Consider the following 15,379-nt stretch of genomic DNA (forward strand, 5'->3'; position numbering starts at 1 on the left):
TCACCAGGCAAGCGTGAAAAGAGGCTTTCTGCTCTCCATGACTACACCTACACCCGACACTTCGCGGCAGGAAAGGCCGGCTGACTGAGCCTGTGCAGGAAGACTCCCTGCACCGGGGCCTGTCTCTCGGGGCAGGACGATGTCGCCCCTTCCAGAGTCTACCTTTGTGAGGGCATTTCCCTTATCATAGGTGAGCACGTGGGGGCTCTGAGGAACCACGCTGTGCCCATCCTCTGGGATTTCGGTCTACACACCAGAACACCTGTACCCACCTGAGTCGTGAAGCCACAACATTTTACAGCCAGGTGATGTCTCCTTTCATGTTATCTGTATTGTGAAACATTTACAACATCACATTTGGTTCCATGACATGCTTTTTCCAGCCTCTGGGCCTTTGCACATGCTCTTCCCTCTGCCTACAATACCGTGAGCTTTTTCTATTGGCTGAAACCTTCTCATTCTTCTAAGTGCAAATGTTACCACCGCAGAGAAATCTGCCCTGACCACCCTATTTCAGATGCCATGCCCTTATTATTGGGCCAGCCCACCCCCCTCATTGCCTTCATACTGTTATCATCATCTGCAAAGGGCGTGTCAATGCACTTACTTGCTTGTTTAGAGTCTGTGTCCTGCACTGGACAGTTGGTGCCAGGAGGGCAAGGGCCTTGGGTTTGGAATACTTGTTTGGCGCAGAGCACATAGGAGGACTCACTAACTCACTCTTGAGTGAGTAAATGAACGAGGGACTCGAGGCTGGCGCTACCCAGGGACTCTGTGATGACACTTCCAAGGAATTTAGTATGTTTGGTCCGTTTCACACTGTTTGCCCATGTGTTCCCACGTACTCACTGAGCTGTTCTGGCTGTATCTGCCTCGTGCCTCAGAAACACGCAATAGAACATTTTGAGTGGAAGAAACATCTCAAATCACACTGACAGCATTTTCACTCGTAGCGGCAAACAAATCAACTCTAATTAAAATGCTGTCATAGCGATCTGAGATTTTTCTCACTCGTTCAAAGTTCCATATTTCCTGAGTAGATTATCCAGGCCAGAGAATTTATCACCTCCTGGAGTGCCTTTCTTCCAGGAAGCTCAAAGACATCCACACACACTGTCTTATTAACCCTTACGTTAAAACCTGCAGGGAAAATAGGAGGAAAAAACCCATCATTTACATCTTCCCGAAGAAGAAGTTGCCCAAGACAAAAGGAGGCTGCCAGGGGCAGGTCTGCACAACGCTGAAGTCTCTGGTCACTTTGGGCCCAAAGTCAGCTCGCCTGCCTCTCAGGGTCAGTAGGGACATCCAGCCTTGAGGGAGAAACCAGCTTGCTATCAGGTAGGGGTTATTTAAGAAGCAAATTTCATTTCCTTGAATTTTCTCCCTCTCACTGCTACCACGCATTTGATAAGAAGCTGGCGTTTTGATGGGATGAGCTCCCATTTACTGAGCACTTACTACACATTAGGCCCTCAGTTTAGATACTCTTTCATTCAACCCTCATTTAGTGCACGCCATGCCCTGTGCCAATCACCATCCATTTGCAGATGCTGATACTGAGGCTCAGGGAGGTTAAGTGGCCTGACCAAAGTCACATGATGAGAAATGGTCAGAGGCGGGCTTTGAACCCAGGCGGTCTCACTCCAGGGCACACGGACCTCGCCTGTGTCCCTTCACCCCATTGTTGAAGGACTCTCTGAGAGCGGAGGGAATGCCAGATTGCTAAAGCACAAGAATATTAGAAGGTACCAGAAGTAAAGAAACGGCTTGGTCTTTTTATTTAGCTGTTTTGTTTAAACAAAGCCTAGAGGACTTGGTTTAAACAAATCGCCAATAGAGGCCATGAGCAGATTTGGAATTCATGGTTTCAGGACTTGCCCAGTAGAAGTCTAGCATGTAAGCGTTCAGATGGGGTAACATACTAATTTTTGTAAGTGAAGTTATTTCTATATGCACATATACACCCATATGGGAACATATGGCCAATCGAGTGAGAAAATAGTATCCTGTGTATTTATAAGCTTTTAAACTATGGTCTAGAGAACATAGTCTTGAGCCCATGGATTTTCTGTAGGGTCCACACGTGAGTTTCAGTAGGTTGGGGACCCCTATAATCACGTGCAGAAATGCTGTGTGTTTGTGTGTAGAAAAGGGGCCTGTGACAAAAACAAATCTTAAATTACTCTTACGCAGAAACATATCTGTCTATAAGGGTGTGTGTGCCCTGGGAAGAGAAGTACGTGGGCTTTGCAGACAGACCCATCTAGCTGCTGGCTCTCACTGATGGCGTGACTGTGGGCAATGTGTTATCTTCCGAGTCTCGGTTTCTTCATTTATAAAACGGAAGTGATAATAGCCCCCACCTTGCGGGACTGGTGGGAGGATTGCAAAGAGACCTACAGGCCCAGCCTAACGCTGGATGCCTTAGGACGTGCCTGGGAGACACTGGCCATTTTCATTATCACCTGTGTTCTACAAAGCAGGGTGGTAGACTTGGGGGAGTGGACAGTCACATCCACACGATGCTTTGGAAACCAAACACATGACGATGAAATGAAAAATCATAGAGTTAGAGAATCTCATCAATGCCCCACAACTTGGGTGCTAGTTGGGGTGGGGGGAAGGGTGGTTTCTGAAAATCCTCCTCCTGTACAAATCCATCAACAGTGCTTCAGTCACTTGAGTTTTCGAAATTTCATTTCAATTCATTCTCGTGTTTCTGAGCCCAGGCTCTGGAACCAGCCTGCCAGGCTGGGTTCAGGCCACGCATCCCCGCATCGGCCAGGTCCTGAACAGCAAGGTGCACAACTTCCCTCAGTTTGGTGAGTTAAGGCACACGGGCGGCTCAGCACAGTGCCTGGTACGTATCGGTACTCAGTAAGTAGGTGTCGGCTGTGATTGCTCCTGCTGCTGTTATTATTTTTTAGTTATCTAACTTACTATTATCATTTGTTCTCTTACTTCAAGGACTCAAACAGTGCCAAGACTCTACATTTGTTTGTGTATTTGCCGTGGTGCCAGTTGTTTTTTAAATAGTGGCCACTTGCAGTTCCCTTTTCTTCCTTCATTTCTTCCCAGCCCCAGTCTCTGATATTTTGAGCTTATTCACAGTCCCCTCCCAGCCAGGGTCACCATGGCTCTGGAGAAGGGAGGAAATCTGACCGCCCGGCAAAGGAAGGATACGAAGAGAATAATCCAAAACAAACTGCACGGATTATTCCCCAAAACCTTGAAGGCAAGACTCTGGAAACTACAAATACCATCTATTTATAATTGCTGGTTGTTTTTCCGCAGGAGCCCTGGGATGATGGAGAGGGCCCTGCCGCTCTCATTGTTCCTGACGGAGCAGGCTGCCAAGAACGCCTCCCAACGTGAGGACGGAGGCCGCTCCAGACTGGGTGTCTGACAAGTGTCACTGCAGATGAACTTTCAGAGAATTGAGGGCACACAACAAAGCCTCCACCACCTCTCCCCTGACCCTCTGGCCGAGCACCCCCTCCCCCACCGCCCTGGCTCCCCAGTGCTGCGCATTCCTGAGGCTACATGGCCACAGACCTGCTAGGCTCCTGGAGGTCAGCTTGGATGGGATGTGTTTGCTTACATAAGAAATGATTTCCTAGGCAGACGGTGCCTATGGGAGGTTTAAGGCTTTGGAGTGGGCTGTGTTCAGGTGATGGCTGGGCCTTTCTTCTGTCTGCTGCACATGTCCATAGCGGCCTCACCCTCTGCGGTTAGCTCACTCACTTTCCAATGGCGCCAGAGCCCACAGTTTGTGCCTGCTCACCAGCAGGCTGGCGCTTGGACCTGAAGGTGAACCCCAACAGGGCCAGAGACTCCCTACCCTGTCCTAGCCGGCCTGGGCCAGTCAGATTTACATGCCTCAGTTTGCCTCACCTCATCAATGGGAACAGGAGGCATGGCTCTGTGCCTCTCGGGGCTGACCAGAAAAGGACAGAAAGTGACTGCTTCCCACCAAGGGAAATCAGAGCACAGCACCCCAGGCCTGGGTGCTGAGAGCATCCCTGCACTTGGCTGGGTGAAGGGCTCGCTCTGGGACAGGTGTTCACTAACCCTGGCTCCCAGAGGGTCTAACTGTGAGAGTGAATCGAGACCTGCCCATCTGTCCAAAAAGTAGGAGTCTGCCGGGAGCGGGGTATGCTGGGCACGGGAGAATCCGTCGTGGCCTTGTAAAAGTCCTTCATGGTTTTCCAGGAATTCAGGCTCCCAATCATTTTTCTACCCACTTTTTGCTGGCATCCAGGCTCCATAACAAAACTTGGAAAATGTGAAACCTGTCTGAAAAACGTGCCATGTGGAAATCTAAGCAGGGGACAGTTAGGGAGTAGGTGGCAGGTGTGCTGGGCCTGTCCTGGTATTTCATGCTCTCAGAGCTTCAGGTTACAGAGCTCAGAGCCTCCTCTGGCTCCAGGGCCCACGCTGTCATTGTTGTGCAGAGAGCCCCAAGCACCGCGGTGTGGGAATGGAGGCCTGCACTACTGTCCGAGCAGGAAGGGGATGCCGCCACGCCAGGGTGGAGATTCTGAATACAGCACTCGGGGGCCAGTCAGCTGGAACTTCTTCCGCCTCTGAAACAGCCACTCGCTAAGTGTGACTTCTTGGGCGGCTGCGTTCTGAGGACACTGTGTCTGTGCTCGGAGGAAGTGCCGTCCTGGCCACGCTAAAGCGGCATGTGTTAAAGTGCTCCTCTCTGCAAAGGAAAGAGCTGACTGACGGGCGTTCGTTATGGGTGGAAGCCACGGATGTTCTGGAATGTTGGGGGATCTTGGCTGGGGGCTCCATAAGACCAGAAGGAAATATGTCTAGAAAAGACACCAGCTTCTCCAAGAAAGGGAACCAGATTGCAGGAAGTCTCCTCGAAGGATGGGAACAGTGTGAGTCACACCTTGAAGGACGCAGTCCTGTGTGTTGTTGGCTTCTTGCACAGAACTGCTGGCTGGCTGGCCGGCTGCAGGAGGAGAAGGGCCCTGGTGGGCAGTAGAGACCCCCCCAGGAGCCCCAGAAGAGGAGTCAGCACCCCAGCACTTAACCCAGCAGCCTGCCAAGGGGCTTGGCCTTCATCCTGTATCTTGTTGGACCTCAGTTTCGCAGCAGATAAGACCAAAAAAACGATACTGCTTTACCCTCCTACCACTCTCAAAGGGATGCCGTACACACAAATCACTTTGAACTTTTAGATGAAAGGTGCTCTATAAACCTGAGGTCTCATCAACTGTAATTGTTACGGTAATTATTTTAATGATAATAATGATGATAATGGGAGAAGAGGGTGGGCGGGCGGGGACGAACCCTCCTGCCTTGAGACAAAGAAAAACTCTTCCATTAAAACCTGCATCAGGATTCCTTCGGCTCCCAGCACTCAACCATCTCTTTCAAACTGTTGATCCCTAGGCTGAAATATTATTTACTCCCCCCCCCCAATAAAACAATGATTTGTTCCACCATTTCCCTCTCGCTCACTCTCTGGTGTGTCTGGCTGCACCCTGACAGCCCAGCCACGGACTGTTTACACGTCTTGCTCACCCTCCAAGACTCTGGTTCAGCTCCACTGACACCCAAGGCAGCAGAATCCTCTCTGTGTGAGGAATCAATTACTTCCGCTGACACTCTATTACTAGCCCTCACATCTTTGGATTCCAGATGGAGGGTGAGGTGGTGGGGGGATGGCAGGCCATGTGAAGAGGATGAGGAGGGGGCTAGAAGAGACCGGGGGCGTGGGAGGTGGGTGATGGGGAGGCAGACAGAGACTACCAACAGTCAGTATAGAGACAGAAAGCTCTCTCCCTCCTTGACCGCCCTGCTGGCATCCGGAGGTGACCGCATGGCAGGAAGAGGCAAAGAAAAGGAAGGAAGGAAGAGAAAAGGCAGACTTGTCGAGAATAGCTAAGGGAATCAGAGCGTCCCCAACTCCCTGGGCATTGGGACAGCAGATGACAGCTCTAGGTACACGAGTACAGGCGTACGGAGGCAGCTTTGGGTGGCAGGCTTCACACCCCAGTCCTATCATTACTACCTGTGTTGTTATTTCTCAGGGTCTCAGTAGGCCCGTCTGTTAAATGGGAATGCCGGTAGTGGCAGACCCACACGGGAGCTGTTGAAGTAAAACATGGAACGTACTTGGTGTAGTGGCATCTGACACCTGTTGAGGGTGCAGTAAATAGTTGCTGTTATTGCCTGACAGTCCCTCTACCCCAGCTACAGACATACAGTGAGGCAGAGCAGGAAAGTACTACATGGAGACTGCCAAGATGGTTGGCTACAAAGCTAGAAGAAAAAAAAACAAAAAAAACCATGTGGATTTTCCTTTATCATGCTTTGCTGCCCTCTCAAACCTAAGTCCAATTCACATTTCTTTCTTTCAGATTTTATTTTGACCCAGCTAACGTTTTTCAGGGATTTTTCTCTGCTGCCTCTGCAATCAGCGTAGATGAGCTGTGAGGCACCATGTCCCCTAATGAAGGACAATTATGAAAGCTCTTTTCTAGAAAAAGACAAGGGCAGCTGATGTATTTTTTCCCTAAGATGATTTATCCAGGCAGAAGCAGAAGGATGGAATTAAATTATCTGTCGAGTTTCTCTTAATCCAAAGATTTCAAGCCCCCCTGCCACTAAAAAGGACAAAACAAAAGAGAATATATATATATCCCCCCCCTCCCCTGCAGGACTCGTGACTACAGGAAAACACACAAATCCCTTTTTTAGAAAAATCCAATGTCTTCACTTGGTCAATTTCCTCTTCCTCTTTATCCCCTGCACACCCAGGGCTCCCACTGAATTTCTGAAGACACCCTCACCCGGTGTAATTAGATGGGAGAATTACACGGAGTTACATGGGGTGAGATGCCGGCCTTCTGGGACCGCTGGGTGCAGAGAAGGTGCCCGGGCTGCGTGCGAGGCAGAACAAGGGAGACTGTGTATTAGAAAATCTCAAGTGGTTTTTCCCAATCAGAAGACAAAGTGCATTGTTAAGAAGGACGTCCACACCGAAGCTTGCATTTGGAGGATTGTGATTGCAACATCGCCTGTTTAAAAACAAATGGCCAAAAATAACAGTTGTCCCAACTGCTCTTTAACCTTGGTGGGAGGAGCAGAATCATTCTGTGGTGTTTTTCCTCACTTCTTCAGTGAGCTAAGTTGCTGGGTGGAGTCCTTGGTCAAGGCTGGTGAGCGTGGGGTCAGCTGCCAGTGGAGCCTGAGTCAGCAGGACTGTTCCCCTTTATTGCACCACATACCTGGAGGGGGATCTGTTTCTGTTATTAGCGGTGTTGTTGCAATACAAAAAGCATTGCTGCTTATGGTTCCTTGGGGGAATCAGAATATTTCTGTGATTGGGCAGGCAGTAATTGTGGGGTAATGTTGTACATAGCCTGAGGGTCCCCCCTGAGTGCAAGACGCCCTCCTGAACCACAGAGAACTCTCACTTCTGCTTTGATTCTAGAGACTCAGGTGGACACTTCCAGTTGGACGATGTGGCCTCCCACCATCGATTCACAGGAAAGAGACGTGTGTTCAGAGGCAGCCCTGTATAGGCGTAAACTGACCAGCAGAGCTTAATCCAAAGTGTTACCAGGAATTTCACAGGCGACCCCAGTTTCAGGCATTACACTAGGGTTCCTGGACATAGGGTATGAGACCAGAGACCCTAGCCAGGGAGGGTGAGGGCAAAACGAAATATTCCTAAAACCTCAGCCTTTCCTGCTTCCTGACCACAGCCCTTCTCTGAGGTGGTGGAGGTTGCCTGGCCAGAAAATAAAATTAAACAGCAACGCTCAGGCACCTCTTTTCCAAGAAGAGGTTTGTATCAGCAAGTCACAAGAATGGCCCTGCAATTACTGTGATTCCCGAAGTCATTAAATTCTCTACCCTCCTTGTCTTGACATGCTGCTCTCTGCCTGGACCATCAGCCATATATATACACACCCCTCTTTTGCCTGGTTCACTTCTCAGGATCAGGACAGGCGTCACCTCCTCCAGGGAGCCTTCCCTGATCTACCCAGCCTATGTTGGATTTCAGTGCTGTGTACTCACAAAACATGTCCACGTCATAGCCCCAGTTAGAATGCACAGTGTAGGGAGAGGCAGGAGAGCATAAAAGTAAAGAACACAGGTTGCAAAGCAGAGCATTCCAGCTTTCAAACCCTTCTCTGCCACTTGGGCCAGTTGCTTAACTTCTTTGGGCCCATGTTTCTCCATCTATATACAATGGAAAGAGAAACAATGACGTCACAGGTTTTCTGTTCAAGAATCAAATGAAATGATGTAGAGTGCTTAGGTGATACTCCACATGTGGCAGCTTTATCATCAGTTACTACATGTTTTTACTTGCTCCCTCCTCCCAAACTCGAAGTTCCATGAAGGCAAAGAGTACGATTTACTCATCACTGGGTTTCCAATGCTATTAGCATGCCTGGCACGTTGCAGGCGCTTAAAAACGAGTTTTGGATGAATGAACGAATGGTTGGTCTACTGACATTTTGTGGGTGAGAGACCAAACCACAGAGAGCTTGGGGACGCCCACAGCCTGTGTCTGATCCTCGTGCTGTCATTATGTCACCTCACAAGATGGACGAATGCAGAAGACAGCTGTCAGCCTGCCGTGCAGGTTCATGTCATGCTGACCTATGTCCTGGCATCTCACATGTAAAACAGCACTAACACCATCGTCTGCACGCACCTGCCCTGCGGATATAGACATGAAATATGGGGTCCATGCCCTTAGAGAATTTACATGCTCAGAACACAAGGTAATCACACATGAGCCAAAGGCAAGCAAGCAAATCAAGGTGATGTGCAATGCTGTGAGTTCGGAGTTGAGGTCCATCAGAGAGACCTGGAGAGATCCGGGAAACCGAGGGGAAGAAGAAGGGCATGCGTGGGTGGACACTGTGGAGGGGAGGGGGAGAACGGTCGGAGCACCAGGCGCTCACAGGGTCTCGCACAGGTCTGGCTGTTTGACTAAAATCGAGAGTGTTTACTGAGCACAGGAAATAAGTGCTGGCTGGGTGGGGGGGGGGGCCAGATTATTGAGGTCTGATCTGTTTCCTCTGTTTACTGTAGTCAATTTATCAACTGCTACCTTTCTAAGATATCATCCTTTATTTTGGGACAAATAGACACGTCTTCTAGGATTTCGAGGGCTCCTCTGGCTGTCAGTGAATACAGGAGCAACTTGTCTATCCAGGGCATTTAGCTAGAGGCCAAATAGCCCAAACCTCTAATATCCAGAACAGGGGACGGGGGTGGGGGTGGGGGGAGGGATGGTTTCAGAAGAAAAGATCACATGCAGCTCAGTTAATGCTGAGGGCTTCATGCGCAGTTGCTCTTAGACTCCGCGGTGAGCTTGGCGGATGGAGCAAAGCAGCTACGCTGCCCTGGGGGTGCCCTGGGTCGGGGCCAAGCTCTGACCTTGGGACCAACACTTCTCGATAGGCTAGTGGTTTTCACCCTTTTTATCTCATGGCAAATGTAAACTAACTATGAAAATTCTGCAGCACACCAGAAAATATGTTTTTTGCTTATCTGACAAAAAAGGGTATAATTTTGATTCATTCACACCTAATGGTTATTGTTGTGCTGGCTGTTGTCATTTTTTTTTAATTTGACAATCCAAGGTAAAGAGGTCAGTGCCTCTGACTAAATAGTCAGGTATTGCGTGTTTAAAAAATTCTTGCAGCACATCTGGCGTGCCTCTTGCAACACACCAGTTGGAAATCGCTGTAAGAGACAGAAGACCTGTGGAAGCAAAGTCCATACCCGTTCTAAAAGAGTGAAAACAGGACAGAAGAAGAAGGCCCCAGGAGACAGGCTACTCATAACAAGAAGTAACAGCAAGAGGATCGACTGAAGAAAGTCCCAGACATCCCCAGGACCAAACATAAGGATGCTAACATAGTTGCTTATTTATTGTGCATCGACACTAACAAGGAGTTATTGTCATCATCACAGTTTTGTAGATAGGGACACTGAAACCTGGAGAGTTTAAAATGTCAACAGAAACTCAACTCTGAATCTACCTGATCCAATATGACATTATCAGGTAGCCAGGGCAGCCAGGCTACCCTAAAAGGTGAAGTTTAGAATTAGAAGCCTGAATCACTGAAAAAAAAAAGGGGACTCTCCTTTGTCTTAGAAGACAGGGAAGTGTGGCACATGCTTTAGGAGGCCCTTTAGCACGTAGACTTTTTAGGAAGAATTTTTGGAACTCTAAAGGTGTATGTTTCAGTACCTGGCAATTTCACCTGGGTGGAGCGTTATTCTGCTCCTGTGGTAAACCATACATTGTTGAGTGGAACACACACGTAAAGTCATTAGTGTAGACTTCTGTGTGGGTTTTTAGCCTAAGAAACATTCTTTCAAGACTTTTTAATGGTTTTTGCACTTTGTGAAACACACTTTTCAAGATAACCATCTGGAAATGACCAATTCTCTTTTTAAATACTTTTTAAAAAAGTGTATGTTTTCTATTACCGTTTATCCCCCTTATGCCCACCATCACCGCCCTCACTGCAAGGAAATGGCCAGTTCTTGAAAGACCCAGGCTCTCTCAACGTTGGTTTCAGCGGGGGAGCCTCCAGTTTGGTTCGGGATCAGGCCACGCATGAGTGAGGAGGACTCAGGAATAAGTTGTGTCTCACATGAGGTGGTTGTTCTACAAAACGCATAAATTTTAGATGTCAGAAGTGGAAAAGTATTCGATTTTGTGTGCATATGCTTCTAAAACCCATGCATTCGGCCTATTGGCCAATGACTCAGGTCAAAGGCAGCAAGCTGGAGCCTCTTCCCACCACAAGAAGTGAGGTGGCTTCTCCCTGTTTGCTCAGCTGGCCCCGAGTCCTGCCCCTTTGTCCCTGGGCCACACCAACCCGTCAGGGCGTCAGGGCCCCAGGGCCCTCTGGGCTCTGCCCACAGCAGGTGACTGGGCTCCAGAGCAGCCTGAGGGTGCTGGGGGGTTGGATTCCTGGGAACAGCCACAGGGCACTGACTCAGATGGGCTGAGGCTTGTGAGTGAAAGTTTCCAGGCAGCCAGTGCGACTACGGGAAAAGGTCTTGTCTGGGGTTTGTTCAGGGATGGCCTAAACCAGCAATTTTCAATTGGTATGCCGCAGAATTTTTAAAACATGTGACACCTGACTATTTAGTCAGGGGCAATGACCTCTTTTTCCCAAACCAATCTAAGGCTTAGATTGTCAAATAAAAGAAGTGACAACAGCCAACACGGCAACAGCCATCTGTGTGAATGAATAAATGATACCTATTTTTTGGTCAGATGGCAAAAAATATATTTTGGGGGGTACCGCAGAATTTTGGTAATTAGTTTACGTGTGCCATGAGTTAAAAAGGTTGACAATCGCTGCTCTAGACCTTTGGTGGATGACTTCCAGGCACAGAGTGCCAGCTGCACTGGCCGGGACAACCACCTCCGACCAGGGACCATTGTATGTCCAGGTCCCAGCGAATCTCCACAGTTAATCCTGCTGCACAAAGGAGGAAGAGGGGAAACACATGGGGCTGGCTGACTGACTGTCTTACTCATTTCCCTTTTTGCAGGGGTGTTACTGCTGTGTTTTCTCATCAGAAGGGTGGTTCAGGCCGCTTTCTCTTGGTAAGCATCCACTCGATGGGCTTCGAGAGCCAAATCCAATTCGAAATATGCATCCGAAATGAAAGGAGAAAGGAGGCTAATTTCCTTTGATAGTGAGTGCTTTCCAAACCCAGGAGCTCCCTTGGAACAGAAATGAGAGAGGGAAAGAGAGGAGGAACGAGACAGAACTTCCAGGACTTCAATTAGATTAATTGTTCCTTTCACAAGTGAGCAAGGTGGTGGTGGGGAGAAGCTTATTTATTCTGAATGCAAATGGCCAGGGACAAATGTTAAAAATACCTTGCAGAGTGAGAGGTTGGGAGAACCGGATGTGTCTTTCTAAATACAAAAATTAATCAGGATGAGAGAGAAATGGGGAGTGGAGGGGAAACGGGGGAGGGAGAGAGAACGGAGGACGAGGTTAAGTAGCAGAGGCTTGACCCCAACAGACCCTTTCTGATGACTTGGCACTGGAAGAGAGAGACCCCAGAAAGACTTTTTTTCTGACCTTCCTGACCTTTCTGGTTCAAGCCAGAAGCATTGAATGGGGGAGTATGAAGAAAAACAGGAAGCTACTTAGTGAAGATGATAAGCCAGAGATAACCTGTCACCGGCCTGCTTCCCCTCCTCTGACCCAGGCATGAAACTACTTTGTCCCTCCTCTACAAGACCCTTCAGCAATCTGAGCTCTCCGCATCCCTGGTACTGAGTCCTGTAAAAGGAAGGGGTCCCCTGCAGCCCCAAACAGGACAGGAGCCTGTTTTCCTGGCCTTTCACACTTCAAAACATGTGTAAAGCCATGCTTACTAGCTCCCGAGTTTTTCTTTCCAAAGCCATGCCTTCTCCCTCTGCCACTATGAATATACATAAGATGACCTCTTAGCAATTTCCCTGGGAGATTTGCTGGCATAAGCATAGCAGAATTTGGCCCTCGGTCTAGAGAGGTGCTTAGTCAAATTTCTCTGAGCTCAGTCCCAAGCTCTCTGTGCATTACGCTTCAGCCTGTGCCAACCTTCTGCAGCCATGCCAGAGGCCCCACGAGCAAAAACACCTTATAAAGAAGCTCTTCTAACAGAAATTCTTGGTCAAGTTCACCAGCAGGGAATGGGCAGCCTTGAGAGTCTGTGCAAATGTATCCCAGGGTGTGCATTTGACTTAGACAAAGAGGAACTGACGAGTTACCCTGTGTCAAGAGATGATTTGTGATGAGAAACTCCGTCTTATGACTCTTTGTCACATGAGGCATCTATCCAGGAAACCCCTGGGTTTTCAACAAAGACTACCCCTTGTTGGGGAAAAACAGTTAGGTGTTGTAGGTGAAAACAGAGGACAACAATGACATCGATTCACAGCTTCGCAGTCCAGCACTGGTTACAGGAGGTCCCGTCTCCTTTGTGAAGTGCTGGCTGGACCTAGGCCTGTGTCCTCTACCTTCCCCACCAGCTGGCCCCTGCATTCATGTTTCAGTACTTGCAATGCCTTGGCCACAAGAACGGCTCAGCCTATTTAGTAATCGTAAGGGGCCACTGAACGCCCATCAGAGCAGCAGCACGTTGTCGGAGCTCACCTGGAGCAGGTCAGGATCGTCTGCACAGTCTTTCCTGCCCAGAAAACTCTTTGTTGTTTCAATGACAAAATACCATGAGAGAGAGCCCAGAAGATGGTACAAAGCACATTCCTCACATGACAATACTGCCTGCTCCCTCACCTTACTTTACAGGGCCCTGAGTGTTGACATGGCATTGCCGAAGCACGCACAGATGTCACAATGTCCATGTGGTGTCTCCTAAGCCACGCACTTCCACAGTGACAGAGCTGACGTTGTGAGACCAGCTGAGTCACCTCGGGTGACGGACTGAAGTGCTCCGGGCTTTGGTTTTTCTCACTGGCAAAATGGAGGTCGTCGTGACCCCAATTTTCCAGGGCCGTGGTGAGAATTGAATGGATTGATACTTATAAAGCAATTAGAAGAGTGTTTGTTAGATAAATCCAGCTTTGAGACTCTAACCTGCGCAGCACAGATACCAAGAATCAATGCAAATCTTAGATCTACCAGTGGAGACCCAGATTTTTAACTGTCAGGAGAGCAGCTGCTGCTTCCTCAGATAACAGCCTGATCCTCCACAGCTGAATGCAGAGGAAGTCTCCACTTGGGGATTTGGCTACCACTTTATTAAGGAAGCTGGTGGGGTTCCTACGTGTGGTAGCAGCAGTGGAAGCGGGGAGAGCTCCAAGGGGGAGGCAAATCCCAACGTCAAGTGCTCGAGGTTTTGTAGTCCACCCCCCACCCCTGCTCCCGCAGGGAATTCTCCTCACTGCCAGCTTTTGAAGATAGGATGCTATTCTTGACACAATTCGCTCAAGAAGGGTCTTTCCTCGATACGAGGGGACCCACTAGGCCTTTATTTCCCCCTGAGGAGAATGCCACCTCGGGACAGATCCAGCACTGTTTAGCAGGACCCGATGTTGGGGGTGTGGCCGTGAGGTGGCCACAGTGGTGGGGTGGGGTGGGGTGGGGGAGGATCCTAGGGGGTGGGCAGGGTTACATCTCGTGGATGGGCCCTGGGCAGGAGGGTGCTTACTTGCAATCATGCTTCTCGATTTCAAAGTGAGGGTTGAAGTTGAGGACAATCTTCTGGTTGGGTTCCGGGGCATAAACAATCCACTCGCAGTTCTGGTGGGACGGGTAGTCCTGGGGGTAACCAGGGGAGGTGATGTAGCCAGCATCTTTGGAATTCAAACGGCCGCCACAGGGTGAGTCTGAAAGAGAAGGCAAACAACCCAAAGAACTTCAAATATGTTCCAGCATTTTCCCCCCTCTCCCTGTTTCTCTTCTCAGTGGCCGTCCAGAAACCTAACCTGCTTACTCATTCGGTGGAAGAGATTACCAGCTCATCGACCCCTACTCCGAGACTGAACACACACACACACACACACACACACACACACACACACTCTCCCCAAATGAAATATTCCAGAAAATGGTCATAAATACTCCCAATCACATGCTCTGGGATTAAAAAAATATAAGAAAGCTACAAACGTAACATGCCCCCTGGACTTTTCCTGTCTCCCTGCCTTGGCCCATCTTCTTCTGCGCTGCATTCAAACCTCTCCTCTCTATCTTTACCTCATAAATCCTTGATGGTCTGCGGTGTCTCCCCGCCCGGCCCAGCCCCGCCCGGCCCAGGCCGCCAGAAGTAACGGCTCCGGGAACTGACAAGGGCGGTTTTGTGGTGCCGACCCACAAGCGGGCCTGGTAACAATTACAGGGGATGCGGAGGAAGCGTTTTCAGCTTTGGGCCAGAACAGGCCCTGGAGGGTGATTTCAGCCTTTTTTTTCTTTTTAAAGAAAGAAAGAAAAAGCAAAACCCCCAAACACTTAATTCCACACACACCACAAATTTGATTTATTATTTCATTATACACCGAGTGGAAAATCTGCATTGGAGAATCCACTGACTCTGACCTCAGAGTTTCGACAAAGAGTGCTTTGTGCTGAGTGGACGGCTGTGTTTTTTCCATGCTTTCTGCCCACTGTCCCTCCTGCCTGGCCACCACCACCAGAGTGTGCTGCTGCTTTGTCCAGCGGGAACCAGCCCTTGGAAAGGCAGCTGGCTGCAGGGAGCAGCGCCCCCACCCCCACCCTTCCCCACAGTGCCTGAGTGCCTGGCTGGGGAGACAGCTTCCAGGGTGCCAGGAGGAAAGGGGGCAGTCTTCAAAGGCAGAAAAGGTGGGTGATGGCATTTGAAGAATGGCATATATTTGGGAGTGCAGTTC

At 49.3% G+C, this 15,379-nt stretch overlaps 1 protein-coding gene across 4 annotated transcripts in view; it reads right to left on the reverse strand.

The window, feature by feature from the left end:
- Positions 1 to 15,379, reverse strand: part of NRP2 (neuropilin 2) — a 114,413-nt gene that overhangs the window by 83,919 nt on the left and 15,115 nt on the right. For all 4 annotated transcript variants that reach the window (XM_045855376.1, XM_045855366.1, XM_045855392.1 and 1 more), the window contains exon 2: positions 14,182 to 14,359. In XM_045855376.1, the coding sequence (XP_045711332.1) occupies positions 14,182 to 14,359 (178 nt within the window). The remainder of the gene's footprint in view (positions 1 to 14,181; positions 14,360 to 15,379) is intronic.

This window comes from Phyllostomus hastatus, unplaced genomic scaffold (genome assembly GCF_019186645.2).
Source record: "Phyllostomus hastatus isolate PE091 unplaced genomic scaffold, TTU_PhHast_1.1 phas_contig_137, whole genome shotgun sequence".
NCBI classification, from domain to species: domain Eukaryota; kingdom Metazoa; phylum Chordata; class Mammalia; order Chiroptera; family Phyllostomidae; genus Phyllostomus; species Phyllostomus hastatus.